This window comes from Glycine max, chromosome 15, assembly GCF_000004515.6.
Source record: "Glycine max cultivar Williams 82 chromosome 15, Glycine_max_v4.0, whole genome shotgun sequence".
Lineage (NCBI taxonomy): Eukaryota > Viridiplantae > Streptophyta > Magnoliopsida > Fabales > Fabaceae > Glycine > Glycine max.
In genome coordinates this window covers 7,451,543-7,472,052 of record NC_038251.2, presented here as the reverse complement: position 1 = coordinate 7,472,052, position 20,510 = coordinate 7,451,543, and the positions used below count along the sequence as shown (strand labels likewise).

Here is a 20,510-nt window from a genome sequence, read left to right as displayed (position 1 = left end):
AAAACCTATTGAATTGAATTGTTTGACTTCTTCCAATAAATTCAATTTAATTTGTAAATACTTCTAACTTATTATTAAGCATTCACCCTAACAATTCATTAATTTAAAATTTAAAAGATGCTCAAAATAATTAGGAAAAAAAATAAAATGATTAATCGATATTGGTGGTTATCAAAGACAAGAAATAAATGAAATAGTTAATGAACAGATTCTCTTTTGAATTAACTAAATGAAATTTTATATTTTTATGTTAAAACTTTTAAAAAATTAATAATACAATAATATATTATTGAATAAAAATTGCATGTAACAGTAAATCAATATGAAACCTAAAAGTTATTTTTTACATATCTTGGGAATTCTCTATAGGAAATAATCCTACTTAAGTTGGATAAAATTAATTTGATTAGTAAATTTCTATCTAAATATTTAAACATAACTGCAAACTCAAGACTAAAACTCAAGTTAAAACACATGCTCAATAGCAACAATATGACACCAAACATTTTATTTGGTGAGCATAAAATTTGGCTCTAAGATCAACTCTAGTGCAAATTACATAAAAATAAGCAACAGTTACACTCACGTTAAGCGGCTAGAATTGTAAATGTAGAAAAAAGGATTACACAAAAAAAAAAAGTTGCTTTAAGAGATTAAAAGGAACCCACGTATATAAATTAGAAGTGAAAAAGAGATTAAACAACTCTTTAATATGCAGTGATAAAGTTGTCTTGTTGCCACTCGTTTGAGTTGTAGAACATATTACTCTTTCACCTGGCTAGCCAATAAAGAATAAAGAGAAAAGCTTACATGAAATCTCACCTTTTGACATGTGAAGAAAATTAAATAGGCAGTTGTTTTACAGGGTTACAGAGAATGAAAGACGACTCTACAGTTTTAACATGACTCATCATCATCATAGCTTTTACAACCAAGAACAAATTTTTTTATAATGAAGATAACACAAGCTTCCAGCTGAGACATCTTTGGCCTTACAAAGAGGAACACAACCACCTGGCCAAAGTCCAATCCACCCCAACCTGGAGAGGAAATTTCACCATCCAATCCATACATTCCATATTTTATACAGCCTCAGGGTTTGACCACCAGATGCAACAGTATTAAATGCTTTGCTTTCTGATGTGAACTCTAGCAGTAGTTAATCCAAACCTGAGCCCAGATTGTAGAGCACCAACCCTACTTCTAATGCCATCTCAACATTAAACTATTCCCACGTTACTGTTTTCATCACAATAGACTTGCTCTGGACACTGGTACTCACAGAAGTTCAGTCTCGTCTTGATCTCCGTCTGCATCTTCAACATCATTGTCTTCATCTTCTTCAGGTGCATCAGGATCCACTCCCTACAAAGGATGCAAAATCACAAATTTTAACTTCAGTCAACTTTTCAAGGCTATATCCTCTAATACTACTCATCAATCAAATTATAATTTTGGACTAGACCATGCATCTATTTCAGATAACATAATCCAGCAGGAATGAAGAGTGAATAATGTGTGTGATTAGTTGAGAGAGATATAATCAAGTATCAGAATTATTTAGGAAAATATATATTAAATAATAAATAAATAAAGTAAACCTTCATTTGCTTCTCTAATCGCTCTAAACCCCGTTTTGCTGCTTCATTCTGGGGGTTTAACCTGCCATTTAAGCAAAATATTAGAGGCATAGTAAAATCATGAACACAGGCATACATCACACGGATATCCTCAACAATAAGGGTAGGAGATCAACCTTAATGCAGCCTGATAATGTGACAAAGCCTCCTGCAGCATGTTAGTGGCTGCAAAAACTTGTGCAAGTTTTACATGAAGCGAATCATCAGCCCAGTCTTTAAGATATCGCTCAAGCAGAGACACAGCATCTCCATTTCGGCCCTCAATAACATGGAGCTCAGCCAAAGCTAGTGCAGCTCCAAGGTAACCAGGTTCCAGTCTTAGTGCAGACTCGTAGAATTTTTTAGCCTACACTATATTTCACAAATAAGAAAACAAGGTAAAATAGTAGTCTATAGATACTAATTTCAAAGAGCTGACAAGTTACCTTTTCTCTGCCACTAGAATTACTGGCATGCACATCACCTACTAATTTTAAAGCCTTTGCCGACTGAGGCATTGCTTTCATAGCTTCTCTTGAAGCATACAGAGCCTCTTTGATTTTAGAGAGAGCCAAATATGTATGGACCAAACCTGAAATATTCAGATTCATGTCAAAATCTATAAATTTTTTAATTTCTACTATCAGCATTTTGTAGTAGATATTGACACCAGAATACACGAATATCATTGCAGGAAAGAGATGCAACTTATGCAATATATTTTTCCAAGTAAAAAATAAACCTTGATATGAGCGAATATCAGGTCTCAATTCTTGAGCTGCTCTGAAGGCAGGCACAGCTGCTTCTGCCCGTTTCATCGTCAATAATAAATTTCCCTGAATAAACTCAACATGTCAGAAAAGGCTTATTTATCATCCTCTACAAACATATATAGAGTAAATAGACCTCCATGCGGCATGGGCCATGCCCCATATGATGCAAAATTATATTATTTACCTTCATTATATACCCTGGTATGTGCCTCTCATCGATCCGAATACTCTAATAGCAAAATAATCAGACAGTTGTAAGCAATAGTATAATAAATAAAGTAATTCAGCCCAATCTGCATCAAATAAAATACGCACCTGCTCAGCATATTGTAATGCTTTTTTCTCATCTTTCCTTTCCCACAAAACAGACAAAGCTACAAAAACCTCAGGCCTTGCAGGATCAATATTCAATAAATCATGCACTAACTTGTTCAGCTTTGGATAATCAGACTTTAGCTTTAGAAGCATTGCATACTCATCCATATATGTTATGATGTATGGATCAATTGAACGGGCCTGTGATCACCAAATTATCAATATAATTATAAGCTCAATAAGCACGTGTAAATAAGCAGGTTGGAAAGCAGGGATAAGTAATTAAATTAAATTAAAATAAATATTAACATAATAAGCAATAATTCTGTAATACCTTTTCAAAATTCATAATGGCCTCTTCATTCTTTCCAATAATAGCTTCAACCTTCATTTACAATACACAACAGAATTTAGATGTCAAGTGATCAATTCAAGGAAATTTCATATAAAGTAGGGAAATGCTGCAATCCTTTAACATGGTAGGGATATGCCACAATTCTTTAACAGGGGCATCACTTGGTAAAAAAAATTCAGGCAATCAAGTCAACTCTTAGGAATAGCATTGATTGTCAGACACAAATTTGGCTCATCTAAAGTATGTCCTCCCTTCAGTGGGAAAAAGAAATCTCAATCATTAATGAAAAATTAATAGTTAATATTACTTAAACATGCATAACAAATAATGGATTTGATAAAATCTACTCTCAACTTTTTCTTTAAGGGTTGAGATGATTTACTTTTCTCTCTAAACGAAACTACTTGCTTTAGAGGAACAAAATACATCTATTACAATTTACAACACTAGCTTTAGAAAGCAAACCTTTCCTGAGAGTCCAAAGGGAAAAGTTAGAAATAGATGCATAATCAGCCTGGTTGGAAGGTAATATTAACACTAGTTCTAAATCACTGCAGCAAGCCTAACCTTTGCCATCTCAAGTAGTAAGTGTATATTATTAGGGAAACGCTGTAAAAGATCTGCAAAGAGTTCCAATCCACCTGCCAACATTTGAAATAAAGTAAAATTGGATGTGTCAGTGTCAAACACACATCACTGAAGATAGTAGAAACTACAGAGTATAAGAAAATCCAAAAATAAACCTCTTCTCTCATTAAAATATTGTGTAAGTTTTGTCAAAACAAGAGGACAAGAAACTAATGCAGAAAAATCAGCCACATAAACACTATAACAGTTTACAGTAGAATATATCATTTTGTAAATTTTGAGTATCAGAAATTGGTCAAAGGGCTATGCCACAAAACACATATTTGAATTATATCCAAGCATCCAACACACAAGAATGGAACCAATATGACTCCATGTAAAATACAATATCTCACCTTTGTAATCATTTGAAGCCATGCAACATTGAGCTTCAACATAGCGCTGCAAATAAAAGAGGAAAAATTAATCAGTAATTGAAATTTCCAATAGTTTGCTTGCCCATATACAAACACAATCAACGTAACAGATGACACCAAATTTAAAAGGAAATTCAACCAGAATCAGGAACAAACTAATTTTCCAAATTTCCCATGCCTATATTTAGGGTCATTTTCTTTAGGATATAAAATCATGTGATATAGAATACACCCTTCCTTGACAGTCTTGGTGTATGCTTAAATCTTACAGGTCAACAGAAAAATATATTGACAGATGACATTAATTATTAAAATAGGTAAACTATATTAACTAATATCCTCACACCTCAGCAGATATTATTTTGAACCAGGCAACATAGAAGGGGAATTAAATCAGAATCAACTACCAGCTCCATCCAGAACCAACTATCCTGAAAACTAAAGTTGTTAGCTGCAGCCCTTTTAACTTGAAAACTTCAAGCAGATTGAAATTCAATTTAACAAAGAAAATGGGGTAAACAAGGATCAAATTATTGATCACCAGGTTATAGAGGCTTTGATACCATATTAAGAGCCAACTCTCCCAAAAGCTTAAGTTAGGTATGCACTCATAAAGTTTCATCACTAAAAACAACATTAAGCAAGAAAAGAAAAATAGCAATTAAAAATGCATGATCCTTCCTAAATCATTATCATGCATAGAAAACCAAGAACATCATCTTGTAGCAAGACTCAGTATCTAGCAAGACAATTGATAAATATACACAAAAAGACAATCCATTTGGAATGACTGGATTTTACATTGCAACCAATTGTTATTTTGAGATATGAATATAGCCAAGCTCAATATATTCTAGATATACCACCAAACCATCAAAATAGTCTGTAAATATCAATCTTTATTTATTCATTATTAGACTAACTGTCATCTTTTGTTGCTGCTCAAGGATTTGATGTAGCATATACACAGTGCAGTTTAATAACGATGCATCTATAGAGGCATAACATAAAAGGAAAAGTCTCTAAAGGGATAAACAGTAGCAAGTACTTTAAAACACATAGACAAACAAGGATTTTAGTACTATGTATAACTTACTTGAAGCCAACGACTTGAATCAGTATGATCAAATGAAGCTCTACCACTTCTATTCGGGGTCTGAAAGTAGGCAGACCAATTATATATCACAATTAAACTCAAATTTTGCAAATTGATCAACTTAAAAAAATTGAAAATATTTCATGATAAAAGGTAATGAGTTATTAATAAATCAACTATATAAAGAAGGAATTTCACAATACTAGTTAAGGTATTCTAATGAGCCTGATCATCAAGTAATTATCAGCCAGTAACTCCGTGCATAGAATCGTCATACTATTAAAGGTTTTCAGGCACGAAATAAATAAAGTATTCCAATTAGGTTAAAGCACAAGTTGAAATAGAAGAAATATAAGACCCAAAGCATGCTCAAATTTAGGTTAACAGTTGATCCATCTTCTTTTCACCTAATAGATCTAATTAATAGAAGGAAAGGAATCAAAATCCATCTAAGGAGAGTGCTTTTGTTAACCCAGAGGGCTGAGTCTTATAAATACCCCATTTTCCTTTCTCAACATTATAGAACACATCAGCCTACAGGGTAAAGTTTATTCTTTGTTGCTGAGTTCCTAATTCCCCAAAGAAGAGGAAGAAATGGCATAATGTCCTTTGCAGTAGATGTGTTCCATTGCAAATCAAAGGATCATCTTGAAAGCTTCAGTCAAATAAATTTCTTTCAGCTTGTTATCAACAAACCTGAGGAATCAATGTAATGATGTCCTTTGCAGTGGATCCAAGTTCTGCTAAAGCTGTGATAGCCTCAAGTACAAAAGGACAATGTCTGGCAAAAAGACATCAAAGAATTTCATCTCAAGTAGCAAATTAATAAATAATAATATATCAATCATATAAAAGATGCAAATGCGCAAAGCTTAGAGCAAATAGCCAATTGCATAAGTCCATAACACAATCAATATAGCCCAAAGAGAAAGCAAACAATGGAAATGAACTTCATAATAAAATGCAAATGATATATGAGCTTCAAGAGAATATGAAAGAACAGAGAGAGAAACTTCAAGTCTCAAACATATATATATGTGGCTTTTTCTTTGACACCCTCCCCAATACACACACACACACAAAAAAAAAAAATCTTAAATTGAGGTTATCTGCATGGCTGCACAGGACATCTGAAAGCAAGTTTTTTGCCCTCTCACCCTCTCCAATTTTGGCAGGTGCATTAGAGATTTACTAACTATGTCTAGTACAACAAAAAACAAATATGTCACTGGATGAACAAACATTACAGATGTGTTTGAGAAGAGCAAACACTATCAGTTCAGACATAAGGATTATGGCGGACATCATGCCTGAAGGCTGAAGGTCAATATACAATGGAGTTGTAACAAATAAATTAAAACTGATAAAATAGATTCATAAAAGCATTCAAAGATAACCTATTGATGACATATCATAGGTTCAACTTGTGTATGAGATATTTACAAACCTTAGACATTCTTTGTAAATAGCAACAGCAGCTCGGCTATGTCTAGAAATTCGATATAGCTTCCCTAATAACAAATTCATCGGTAAATTTCTAGCTTTACTTGGAATGCCTTCCATCTGTAATGAGAAAGTGACACATAACTCATAAGGAATGACAAAATTGAAAACAACCCAAGAATGTAATACAAAATATCATAACCTTTGTTTCTCATTAAAAAATGTCACATTCATAACTGATAAAATATAGCCATTTAAGGCTCGTTATCTCCATTGTTAATCCCTCCATAAATAGAGAATTGGCATTTTTTCACCTTAAACTATACCAACAGGAATTTTTTAAATATTTTAAAAAACCCGTCAATGAGCATGCACCCTCATGAGTCTGGTCTATAGAAAGGAAAGAAGAGAACAAACAAACCTCAACTAGAGCTGCTTTATTCTCGTTCAGAAAACAGTGACATGATGCAATTTTGAACTTCACCTGTTAAAGAGATCCAAAAGAAAAGCGCAACAAGTCAATCCAATCCAACAATCATGAATCAAAGAAACACACACACCAGTGTACCTCATTCTCATTGATCACTGATCCATTGCAGGAATTCGGTGACGAAGACCGGTTTGATGACAATGAACTCCGAGAAGATGTCATGTTCTGTTTTGGGATCATCTTGTAGCATTGCAAAGCTTGTTTGTAGGTGTGCTGATCATCAACAGAATAAATAATAATTAATAAGAGGTAGTTTTCACCTCTCCCCCCAAAAATACAACTTTTGAATTACCCATTTCACAAAAAGCTTTAAAATAATACAATCACAAATAAGCAATGGTTTCCAAGTGCATATGCAAAAGGGAGAAAGAGATAGCACAGCCACTTACAATGGCTCTACGATACTCCCTTTCACGGAAGAAAGAATCACCAAGTAGCACCTGCACAAATAAATTACTAAATAACCCAGATAAAAACTTCAACGAACTCTTAAAATATGGAAAATTCCAACACATGGAATTTATAGAATTAAAATTTGAAAGAAAAAAAGAATGAAAATTTGCAGAGACCAAGCTCTCAGTTTTGAGGTGTGCGGCAGATTCAGCATTAACAGCAGGTGAAGAAACAAGAAAACAACCCTGTTCAACACAGAAACTTCGGATTAGAGCTCCGACCCAGAAGTCAAAACATCAAAAGGCAACCATTTTTGGTGCGGAATCAAATTTTCAAATGCGGATTGAACAAAATAAAAGTTACAAGCATCTGAGCGGAGTTGTATAGGCCATGTTCGAGAAGAGTGGCGATTTGATCCTTCGGAACTTCCATGGTTGGATGGGTTGTGTTTGTGTGTGCGCTTCAACGCGCTCTAAGCTCTTCTTTTTGAAATACTCTTTCTCTCTCTTCTCAAAGGGCTTCAACTTGATTCAATGCAAACAGTAACAACGTTATGAGGAATTTGTATCTCTCACTCTATATATGCACAATATATTCAAAAAATTTATTTGGAATTTAGAATATGCTTTTTAATGTGGGATTTTTTTATTTCAAATATGTTTGAAATTTGATTTGATTAATGTTACCCTAAAATTTTGGAGACTAATAGATTTTTTTAAAATTAACAAAATATTATGGTACCGGTTTTCCTCAATACTTCTAAAATAAATATTCAGCTATAAATAAAATGTTGTAAAAAAAGATAAAGTGTATGGAGAAGTTATTGTAGATTGTATAATCAATACTTATATAAATTTGAAATTTTTAATTTTCAGTGACATTAATTGCAAGATGCAATGATGCTACATGAAGAACTTCTAGGCAATAATTTGATACTTGTTTTTTTTTTCTGTTGAATGTTTTTGAATTTGCAATTAAAGAGAAAAAGAGAACATTTTAATAATTATTCAAGTTGCTAGATTGTAATTAGGATTTAGGATATTTATTCTAGAAGTATTCAAGTAAAAAAGTGTAATATGTCTCTTTGTCAAGTGTTAAATCATATATCTTCGATCGTATTTAATGTGATATTGATATTCTCGGGATTATTTTTCATAATCAATGTAATTGTTATCTCAAAATCCTTAGATGTGCATGTGGGTGGTTGAACAAAAGTAACGTTGACTTGGTTTTGGATTAAGGTATTTGACTCTTGCTACCTTGATGAGGTTGGGTGACATTTGGATTATGGGTCAGGCGATGACCTAACATTTATGATTAACATATGACGCAAATGTGATATTACAAAGAAATTAGAGGAAACTCGTAACTCAATCATGTATGACCGAAATGATATAATATTGATTCTCAATATATTTAATTTGAGGGACTGAAGTTAAAATAACTAACTTTTTGTATCTTTTATATGAACTTTACATGAATTTTTTTAAATATTTGTGTTTATAAATTATAATCAAAACATGTATTTTACATTGTGATTTCCATATTTACTTATTTATAGCATTTTATACAAACTTTTAATTAAGATACTCACAAGGTTGGTAAATTCACTCAAGATTCTATTGGATGGATTGGAATTATAAGTCATGAATTATCTAAAATAAAAAATGAGTTATATAACATAGAAAATCATAAAATTATAAAAAGTTAATACATTAAACTTTAAAAAAATTAAATAAATAAAGTAAAAAAAAAATTAACGATTGATATAGCATTGTGCTGTTTGTGCACTTGAACTTGTTTTAATTATTTTGCTTATATAATGGAATGGAATCCCATTTCCTATAGATCAATGCATCATGTCTAACTAAAATACTTTCATCGATCCCTAACAAAATAAGTTAAAGTATCATCCACAACAACTACAAAATTTAACTCAATCCAAACCTAATAACCATATGTATAACATATTGTCTAACATTTTTTTATTGTCGACTTCTCGACAACTCTCATATTATGGTACTTCATTTAACATTCTTATTGGTCAGAAACTTCCATAAGTAGTCCTTGCCGAAACTTCAAAAATCAGCTCTACCCGCCTCCAAGCTCAATGACTAACTCTACAAACTAACAAAAAAAATTTCAGTATGCTTTGTCTTTATCGACGTGTTTCAGGAAACTTCTAGAAGATCATTCATCTCATAACTACTTCATTTCAAATCAAACACGTTTAACTATGAAGTTAAGCCATGGATTACCGAAAAACAAATGCATTTTGTCGGTATAAATAATATCAATTTATTTTTTTAAGTCATCATCAACTACATAATCTTATACTTATACAATTTCTAAATCCTCTTTCATTTTGATATGATTCGATCTGAGCCTTTGACAATGCACACCAACACTTGAACCTCTACTTCTGTTATTAATTTTCATGCACTGACACCTTTAGCGTGGAGTGACAAAATATTCACAATCACCACACTAATGTATGTGAAGGACACATGAAGCAAGCATGACTTGGAAGTCCCCATAAATGCAAAATAGAGCCACGTTTGAATCGGATTTGTACTTCTTTGAGGTCTTCGCCTTTCCACGTGTGCCACCAGCACAGAAAAGAATAATTGAAATTATGGTACTTTTGATCTCAACCAGATACAATCTTAATTTTACCATGTCCATCACCTCATCAAGTGTGTTGAACTTGCCATAAATCATAACATGATTCCTATCTAACCATATGGAGTATGGAATATGGACCATATGATTAACCGACCATACATTCTCTGGAAGTATAGTGCTCCGAAGACAGCAAAAGTAATCTATAAGGGGATTATATACAATCACCGTATATGTAAACTAAGGAACAAGTTGAACATGACAATACAAATTTGATTCAGTCCTCAAGGAACAGTATGTAAATTTACTTATCAATTCCCCTTCTGCCTGTAGCAAGCTGATATGAGTCAACAAATCTGATCTCATATATGCTGCAACTTATAATTAAGTTGATATATGTCTATCATCTTTATGACTAAATTGATGTGTCAGTCATGTTTATGTTTGGATGACTAAGAGCTCGACTTTATGAATACATTCAGGTTCAAAAACCAAAGGAAGATCAGGAAATGCAGTTTGAAGAATAAAAAATAACTAACCAGATTTCACGGTACAAAGGAACTCTAGCGTTCTTGCAAAATTTCCAATCCTCCCTGCAGGACATGAAGATGTACTTAGTGAATGTGAAGAATGTTTTCAGAAAAGGGTTAATAAACTGTTTTCAGAAAAGGGCCTAAGTTTCATCTGCCTTAAAAATGTTCTTTTATATTAAAAAATTTAAGTATAACTCATTCATTTGTTCATCTATATTAAAAAATTTGAATATAACTCATTCATTTCTAAAAGACTAAATGATTTATTTGATTTTTTTTATCTTTTAATCTATTTAAAATTGACATCGTTAACAAATAAATTTTTTTTGTTCATTTTTTCTCTCCTTTCCACTTCATTTTTAACTGAAAAAGTTCATTCTTAAATGATTAATGACGTCAATCTTAAATATCGAATGATAAAACTTTAAAAAAAGATAAATAACTAATTTTTTTAAAAGATAAAGAATTAAATTAAACCAAAAAATAAGATAAAAAATCAAATTAAACTTTTTAAAAGATAAATAATCAAATTGAATAAAAAAATATAATAAAAAATCAAATAATTCATTTGACTTTTCTAAAATGATGAATGTGTAGCATACTATTACACAGTATATTTTAAATTTTAAATTTTTAAAAGAAAAGAAAATAAAAAATGTGATTTGAGCATATACAAAGCAAAATATAATTTACTACGACTTTTCTTTTTCTATCACAAGGCATGAAATTGACTTGCTATCCATTTCTGTTGGAATTTAAAACGTTTTATGATTTTAAAAAGTCCCTCAATATATCATTATTAATTTTATAAAATGATGATCACTATGCTTGCTAAACTAATCCCCTAAATCTCAAGCAATTACTACTATTTGCATTTGTGTCATTTGCATTTTAGCTCAATCGTTACCTCATTTGATTGGGCCATCGTTACCTCAAAGATCACTTTATCCCTTAAAGAAGGAAAACTAATGCATGTAACTTACGTTTTTTTTTGTTGGTGAATGAATGTAACTTACGTATAGTAGTATATCACACTATCACTAAAAGGCTTTCCGTTTTCTAGTTTTCCACTTTCCATATCCTGCAGATACAGATGCACTGTGCACGAAGAGACCTTTTTAATGGGAATAATTAAGTCATGATTACCGATGGCTAGGCAGATATATGTGCATTCATTTTACGAAATCAAGATGCATACATGTATAGTATGGAGTTACTGCTGAAGGTACTACTTTACTTCAAAATAGCCTCCGGTAGGAGATTAGTTGTGTGCCAAATAAGAAACCTCATATACATTTGGTTAAACCAAAAAATAAAATATGCATACATGTATATATTTCAGCTAGTATTTTTTATATTTCATACTTACAAGCTTCACTTTTTCTGTATTTAACTATACATTCACTTAAAATAGAATGGCCAAAGAAGATCAGAAATTTGTCATAGGAATCGATCTTGGTACAACGTAGTCATGTGTTGGAGTGTGGCTGGAGCAACACAATAGAGTAGAAATAATTCACAACCAACAAGGCCACAAAACCACACCTTCTTTTGTTGCTTTCACAGACAATCAGAGATTGATTGGTGATGCTGCTAAGAATCAAGCTGTCACCAACCCAGAAAACACTGTTTTTGGTATTTTTTCTATTTAGTTAGTACTGCCTTCCTTTTTATGATTTTTCTATACTTTTATGTCCAGATTTCTTATAACTTTTGCAGATGCAAAGAGATTAATTGGCAGGAAATACAGTGATCCCATTATTCAAAAAGAGAAAACGTTGTGGTCATTCAAGGTTGTTGCCGGTATCAATGACAAACCCATGATTGTTGTTAAGTACAAGGGTCAGGAGAAGCAAATTTGTGCTGAGGAAATATCATCTATGGCCTCATAAAGATGCGGGAGATTTCAGAGGTTTATTTGGAAACACCTCTGAAGAATGTTGTTGTTACCGTACAAAAGATGCTGGTGCTATTGCTGGCCTAAATGTTATGAGTATAATTAATGAACCTACTGCAACAGATATAGCATATGGTCTTAACAAGAGAACTAATTGTGTTGGAGAGCGAAACATTTTCATTTTTGACCTTGGTGGTGGTACTTTAGACGCTGCTCTCCTCACGATTAAGGACGTCTACGAAGTTAAGGCTACTGCCGGAAAAAGTCGGACTTTGACAACAGAATGGTGAATTACTTTGTAGACGACTTCAAAAAGAAGAACAAAGTGGACATTAGTGGGAACCCAAGAGCACTAAGGAGGTTGAGGACTTCATGTGAGAGGGCCAAAAGAATACTACCAACATTGAGTTAGATGCTTTATTTTAAGGGCATTGACTTTTGCTCTTCAATAACTCGAGGAAAGTTTGAGGAAATCGATATGGAGCTGTTTGAAGAATGCATGGAGACAGTAGATAAGTGTCTTACTGATTCTAAGATGGGCAAGGGCAGTGTCCGTGATGTTGTCCTTGTTGGTGGTTCTTCTAGGATTTCCAAAGTGCAAGAGCTATTGCAGGACCTCTTCGATGGAAAGGATTTGTGCAAGAGCATCAACCCTGACGAGGCTGTTCCTTATGGCGCATCTGTGCAGGCTGCTATGTTGAGTGAAGGCATTAAGAATGTTCCAGACTTGGTTCTATTGGGTGTTACACCACTGTCACTTGGTATATTGACCAAGGGAGATGTCATGAGTGTGGTGATTCCAAGGAATACTAGGATTCCTGTAAGGAAGACGCAAGTATGCTGTAATTTAGATAACCAAAAACGTGTTCCTTTTAGTGTTTACGAGGGTGAAAGGGCGAGAGCCAATGATAATAATTTGTTGGGTTCTTTTGTTCTTTCTGGTTTGCCCCCTTCTCCTCGTGGTCATCCTTTAGATGTAAGTTTTGCTATAGATGTAAATGGTATCCTATCTGTTTCCACCGAGGAGAAAACTAGTGGCAATAAGAATGAGATTACCATAATCAATGACAAAGATAGACTGTCAACTGAAGAAATTGGAAGATTGATTCAAGAAGCTGAGAAGTACAGGGCTGAAGATAAGAAGTTTCTTAGGAAGGCCAATGCTATGAATTCTTTGGGTTATTATGTTTACAAGATGAGGAATGTTTTAAAGAAGGATATTAGTTCGCTTTGCTCAAAAGAAAGGGAGAAGATCGATTATGCCATTACTAAGGCCACAAATTTGCTAGATGATAGTAAATACCAGTATGAAGTGGAGGTGTTTGAGGATCATCACAAGGAGCTTGCCAGCTTCTTTGAATCCATCGCGAGCAAGATTGGTTAGTTGCTTCCCGGTGGAGATTTTTTTTGTGGTGCTGTCATTTTGTATGTGAAAAATGAAAACTTATTGATATTATCCTATATCAAGGACAAAATATAGTTGAAGTTTGATGGTAACTTTGTATTGAGTATAGTTAAGTTGAATTGTTGCTATGGCTGACTTGAGCATTCAACATATTTCTGATTGATTGTTACAGTGTGTTTGGTTTTGCCTAGTTATTTTTGAACTTTATCTTCTCCTTTTATTTTCTCCTTAAAACAAGCACTCAATTATATTGATAAGAAAGTTCATCTTAAACAGATGTGAAAGAATAAAACTATACAAATGGAAAATGTTGTTCGTGTTGATAGAAATGTATGCTTTAGATTGTTTCCCATTTGTTAGTTCCATTCCCCTGTACACTTGCTAATATACACATAAATGGCACAAGGCACGTGTCGTAGATGGACATAGGTATAGCATATACATCAACTGGTTGAGAACAAACTATTGATGATGGCATCACAGCCAGAAATAGCTTTAATTGTAAAATGAAAATAGTGGTTTCCACAACCCTGGATTTAAACAATTAAGGGAATTCTACTGAATCAAGTAACAGAATTTATTAAGTTTAAACTGAAATACCAATTATTTCAGCAATAGTAACTGAAAAGGCAAGATATAATATACCTCAAGTTTCACCATATAATTTCAGCTAATGATAGAGAGAAACCTTCTACTACCAGTCTACCACTAAAGTCAGGAATCCTGACAAAACATGGTAGAAGAGTCATGATCATGAACAAGTCTCTATGATCACACCAATCCATATGGTTCCATTCCAGTTACAAAGTTCCCTTTGACAGCTGATCGGCTTCAGAGAGCTTCAACATCTCTCTTCTCTAGGAACATCTCTCTTCTCTTCATAGAGCTTCAACAGCTGATCGGCTTCCTTCTCATAGGAAACCACAAATTTCTGCAAGAAAATCTTATCAGTAACTATAAACGCGGACGCCCAATTAACATCCTTAAGCAAACCTTTCGCCAAAAGAAACTGCAACACAGAAGCCCTGGGAACAACCCTTTTCTCCAAGCTCAACGCAATAAGCACGGGATGCTTAGCAAAACACAAAGAATCCAAACCCAAATGAGTAATAAAAAACTCCATCATGGCCTCAATTTTCTTCTCAGAGACCAGCATACACCAGGGGTTCCTCAGAAACGTGGAAAGCAGAATCTCCTCAGACCAGCCCCATTTCCTATACACCTCAACCTTCCTCTCCCACAACGATTTCCTCACAAGCTTAGCACGAAGTGCCACCAAGAACAACGTTTTGTTGGGCCTGAAGCCCAATTCCATAACCTCCCGAACCGCATCCTGAAACGTGGGGGCATTGGCAACGAGCGAGCAGGCCCAGTAGCGAAGCAACATAACAACCTTGGATTCCGGGACATCGTTGTGGAGGAGAAATTGAATGTTGAGGAGGGGGGTGTTCGAAAAGATGATGCTGGGGCATGATTTGATGGAGCGGAGGGTGGAATCATCGGAAAGCATGAATTTTTTGATGAAGTCGTAGCGCGGGGTGATGGCGTTGTGGAGATCGAAGTGGAGGATTCTAGGGTTTTTGGTGACGATGCGAACGAGGTCGGAGGTGGAGGCGCCTTTGGAGAGGAGGAAGGTGAGTTTGGGGAGGATGGTTTTGCGGGCGTTGTAGGAGAGGAAGTAAGGGTATGTTTGGATGATGCGGCGGATTTGGGCGTCGGAGAAGCCATGGGATTTGAAGAGGGAGAGGATTGAGTCGGGGTCGTGGGAGGTTTCGAGGCGGATTCGGGTGGAGAGTTTTGAGGCGGTTTCTGGGGAGAAGCCGAAGGTGTTGAGGAGGTAGTTTAAGGTGAATGAGTGTTGCTGTTTATGGTCGGAAGAGGAAGTGGAGAATGATCGGAGAAGAATAGAGAAGGGTGTGGAGATTGCAGTGATGGAGTTTGGGTTGTGCTTGAAGCAGAGCAATGCCCTGCGATAGTGACCGAACATGGGAATGCGCTTAATAGGTTTCAAAGTTAGGAAAATGCAAATTTAGTCCATCAAAGTATTTGTTTTCCGAGCAAAGAGCATTCCCACTTATTTTCTATTCCTTACTTAGTTCTAATCAAATTAATTTGAGTTTGTAACCCCGTGGCCTTATCCAATTGATATTTTTGAGTTTTGTATTACTTCCACTTGATTTGAGATGTTGAGTCTGCTACATCTTCAATCTCAGCCTTCGCTCGTCGCAATGGGAACCGCAGCAGCAAAATCCCAAACCCTAAGTTTCAGAAACCAGTCCTCCCCGTCCCCGGTGGCGAATCCACCACCTACACTCGCCTCCTGCTCCCTCCCCTCTCTCCTCTCCCGAAATCAAGCTCTCCGAAACGGCGCCACCGGTCACCCGCTTCCTCCGCAATCGAAAACGACCCAACCGAACCTGAAAGCGACGGCGAGTACGAGTTTTCGGGAGACGAGAATGTGGTCAAAGGCGAGGAAGAGACTCCGAGTGTGAAGGAGAAGTCTGTGCCGGCGGTGATGCGGTCTTTCGACCGGGCGAAGATATATGTGAAGGCAGGGGACGAGGGGAACGGCGTGGTAGCGTTCCGGCGGGAGAAGTACGTGGCGGTGGGGGGGCCGTCGGGGGGCGACGGAGGTAGGGGTGGCGACGTGTACGTGGAGGTCGACGGGGCGATGAACTCGCTTCTGCCGTTTCGGAACAGCGTGCATTTCCGGGCAGAGAGAGGGGGCCACGGGCATGGGAGCATGCAGAGTGGGGCAAAAGGGGAAGATGTGGTGGTGAAGGTGCCCCCTGGAACGGTTGTTCGAATGAGTGGCAAGAATAATGTGTTGTTGGTGTATCCGGGACATAAAGGGTTGCTGTTGCCAGGCGGTAGAGGGGGAAGAGGGAATGCTTCGTTCAAGTCAGGGACTATAAGGTCCCCAAGATTGCCGAGAATGGCGAAGAGGGTCCTGAAATGTGAGTTCTTTTTACCCTACAATACATAGCTAGGATCTTTTAGATTTTGGATAGAAGCCACAAATATTCTCTACAGAATGGTAGAATTGTTATGGTCAACTAAAGTCTCCATTAGAATAATTAATGCAGCTACATACCAGGTCACGAACTTGAGATCACTAGTTGATCTATAATAAATTCTGTATCAATTGATTCACACGCTTGGTTTGTGGTTGTTTGGCTTGAGAAAAGTATTTTCTGTATTCATTTTATGCTTTTACCTTACAAAGTTTTGAGAACAAGAAATGAAATGAAAATAATGTGTTAGACTGGCATCTTTGTAATTGAAAATGAAAACAGAAGCCATTTTTTCAGACCAAAAAAGGGTTCCTTAGTCGTCTACATATGAAGGATGCAATTTGTTTTGGTAACATAAGAACTACCATTTGTGTATTGCATACTGAAAGAAAGAAAAAAAAAGTTTGTTTTGAGTTTGTTGGAATCATTTGAGTTCATAGAATGGTGGTTTCTTTTGATCAGGTGGTTGGAGTTAGAACTCAAGCTGGTTGTGGATGTTGGTATAGTTGGTGCTCCAAATGCGGGGAAAAGTACACTTTTGAGTGTTGTTTGTGCTGCCAAGCCGGCTGTGGCTAATTATCCTTTTACAACTCTGCTTCCCAATCTTGGTGTTGTTTCCTTTGACTATGATTCAACCATGGTAGTGGCAGACCTTCCAGGTCTGCTTGAAGGGGCACATCGAGGTTTTGGTTTAGGCCATGAGTTTCTACGACACACTGAAAGGTGTGCTTCCCTGGTTGGTACTTTTGAACGGAGATGCTTTATTCTGCTTTATATAGTTAGATATAGCTACATTTGAAAATCTCAATTCTGATACAGCTGTGTTTGATTCTAGAGTTACCAGCTTACCACACTGCTCCTAGGGTTTCAGAAGAGTAAATTATAAGTATTTTCTTTGCTTTCTTTTTTTTCTTCTAAAAATGAATTTGAGACATCAGTGGTTTTTTTTCTGAAAAAGTAATTCTTTTAGAGACCCTTAAGCCATCTCTATTTTGGCCACTTCAACCTTTTGATCCCACCTCTGCCCGTGTCAGTTCTGTCTAAATTAGATTGAGTAAAATTTCAACTTGTTTGCTTTTTCTGAGCTCATAGAATCTTTTTACTATCCAGTATCTTACTTTTTTCCTGTCAACATTTGGCTACCATCTAACCATGCTATTTCAAAGTAAAGCTAATTTGATATTTTTTGCCTGCTTCTTTCTCGCACCCTGATATTTGTGGTTTAAACTTTAAATCAAGCCTATATTGGGTTTCAGGTACATGTTGTTGACGTTTCGTCACCGCTGCCAGATCTTGAGTTTGATGCAGTTTGTCTAGAGCTGAAGCTTTTTAATCCTAAACTTGCTGAGAAGCCTTATGTAGTTGCTTTTAACAAAATGGATCTTCCAGAAGCATATGAAAACTGGAAATCCTTCAAAGAAAAGTTGCAATCTCATGGGATCACACCTTTTTGTATGAGTGCTGTCAAAAGGGAAGGTACTCATGAAGTTATCTGTGCTGCTTATGAGCTTTTGCGTAAAAGTAACAAGACAAGGTGGAATATGAAGGTAATAATATGTTTTAAACTTATTCTATGTATTATTGTCACATCACCTGAATACTCTTTTTTCTCTATTAAAGTTATTGCGTTTGGATAAATTTGACCTGTTTCAGATGGAGGAGATATGGTAAACTTGAACCATGTCGCTGTTGCAGTAAAGAAGCTGCGGAATGCATCCATTAGTGATTTTGAGATTTGTCATGACAGTGATTCAAATATTTGGCATGTAGTTGGATCTGGATTGCAAGATTTATACAGATGATGAATTGGCGGTAGGTTAAACAGCAAAAACGTGACCAGGAGTACAATTCCTTAATATATTTTTTTTCCACCAATGTGTTACTTTTCTTGCATCTTGAACATACATATTGAGGCGTAACTTCTAAATCACATTTAACAAATAGTATTGACATCATTATCCTGCATTCATTTTGTATTTGTTTGCAAAGCCATTTATGATCACTGATATGAAGCTTCTTGCATAGATTTTCAACTTTAATGTGAAGATGTCTAACAAAAAATACTACTCCCTCTATCCCATTATAATTGCCATGAGAGAAAAAAATTTGTCCCAAAATAATTGTCATTTTAGTTTTTTAATGTAACATTAATTACCTTTTTTCACTTATATCCCTTATAATATTAATGATGGAAACAAAATCTATAAATGAATTAATGATGATATAAGGTTAATTTTGTAAAACTATTACTCTCTTTCATCTATTTATTGCTTTTTCTTGGTCTGTGTAAAATAACCTAGGACGACAAATTATTTTGGAATGGAGGGAGTATTACAATAATAATAGGAAATTTCATGGAAGACCTTTTTTGAATAGTGTGAGAAAACGTTAAGATTTGAAATTCCATCCTTAATAATTGATACTGTGTTAGAAAAAATGTGTATTAGGATAAGCATTATGCTTGAAATTGTAACACCCTACCCATTCATGTCTAGTTTCATTGAGATTTGTGGATCTTTAACGGGTACATTGATTTGGAGAGAAGATTCCAACGTGTTCTTGAGGCTTGTGGTGTGTACAAGTCTCTCATGAAACTTGGTGTAAAGGAAGGGGACACAGTAATTGTTGGAGAGGTGTGTCTTTTGTTTCTCTTCAGCATTTCTATTCACTGCAATCCTTGCTAGCACAGTGAACAATGATGTTAGCATATGGTTTAGTAAATGAAATTTAGCTGTCCTTTAATTTCCTTAAATGACGTGTTGTTCTTAAATGTGGAACATTATTGACCCCTACTCTTCTATGACATCAAGGACAACCTGGGGTTCATCTAGCAGCTGGAGAAAATCTTCTCAATATATTCTAATGCAGTCCTACATGAAGCTTTTCTATAATATTTTGTTGCATTTCCATAATATGCACTCAATGACCATTTATTCTGCTGCTTATCAGATGAAGAAGGTATGGCATGACTCGTCTGACAATTCTGGTGTATCTAGGATGAAGAAAATGTCCACGGATTCATTTAAATGGGCTGAATGGAAGTAATGCCACTCAATTTTGGTGTTGCTAGATTCGTGTATGCTGCAAGTATGTCATAGGTAAGGAGAACATTGTTCTTGTAATGGTTTTATACTTTTATTCTTTGTTATCCCTATGAAACTTGGCAACAATCTAGTTTGAATATAATAGTGGCTCTTACCATGGTTTGGTTTCCCTTTCCCCTATATAATATTTTCCTGGAACATTTGTGCATATGGACGAGGGCGAGCCCTGGTGCAGCGGTAAAGTTGTGCCTTGGTGACTTGTTGGTCATGGGTTCGAATCCGGAAACAGCCTCTTTGCATATGCAAGGGTAAGGCTGCGTACAATATCCCTCCCCCATACCTTCGCATAGCGAAGAGCCTCCGGGCAATGGGGTACGAAGTTTTTTTTATTTTTTTTATTTTTTTTATTTGTGCATATGGACACCAATGACAGCCAAATGGAGAGGTGACAACCTATCCATTGGTTCTTTAACCTTCCCTGATAAGGATATCATCATGCTTTCATTT

At 35.3% G+C, this 20,510-nt stretch overlaps 2 protein-coding genes and 2 pseudogenes across 2 annotated transcripts; 2 read left to right on the top strand and 2 right to left on the bottom strand.

The window, feature by feature from the left end:
* Positions 1–653: 653 nt before the first annotated feature.
* On the bottom strand, positions 654–8,054 carry LOC100808673 (anaphase-promoting complex subunit 7). Its single transcript, XM_003546041.4, has 18 exons — positions 7,852–8,054; positions 7,665–7,733; positions 7,485–7,535; positions 7,174–7,308; positions 7,027–7,089; positions 6,610–6,725; positions 5,859–5,943; positions 5,163–5,222; positions 4,046–4,091; positions 3,630–3,703; positions 3,042–3,092; positions 2,708–2,908; positions 2,577–2,621; positions 2,362–2,455; positions 2,066–2,211; positions 1,757–1,986; positions 1,602–1,662; positions 654–1,365 (listed from the first exon to the last, which is right to left on the bottom strand). The coding sequence occupies exons 1-18, from the start codon at positions 7,918–7,920 to the stop codon at positions 1,279–1,281; spliced, it is 1,683 nt and encodes a 560-aa protein (XP_003546089.1). The 5' UTR covers positions 7,921–8,054; the 3' UTR covers positions 654–1,278.
* Positions 8,055–11,971: 3,917 nt separating this feature from the next.
* On the top strand, positions 11,972–14,095 carry LOC106796299 (heat shock 70 kDa protein 4-like; annotated as a pseudogene).
* Positions 14,096–14,786: 691 nt separating this feature from the next.
* Positions 14,787–15,932, bottom strand: LOC102663105 (transcription termination factor 1, mitochondrial). The gene has a single exon (XM_006597468.2). The coding sequence runs from the start codon at positions 15,930–15,932 to the stop codon at positions 14,787–14,789; it is 1,146 nt and encodes a 381-aa protein (XP_006597531.1).
* On the top strand, positions 15,931–20,004 carry LOC100813508 (GTP-binding protein OBGC, chloroplastic-like; annotated as a pseudogene).
* Positions 20,005–20,510: the final 506 nt, after the last annotated feature.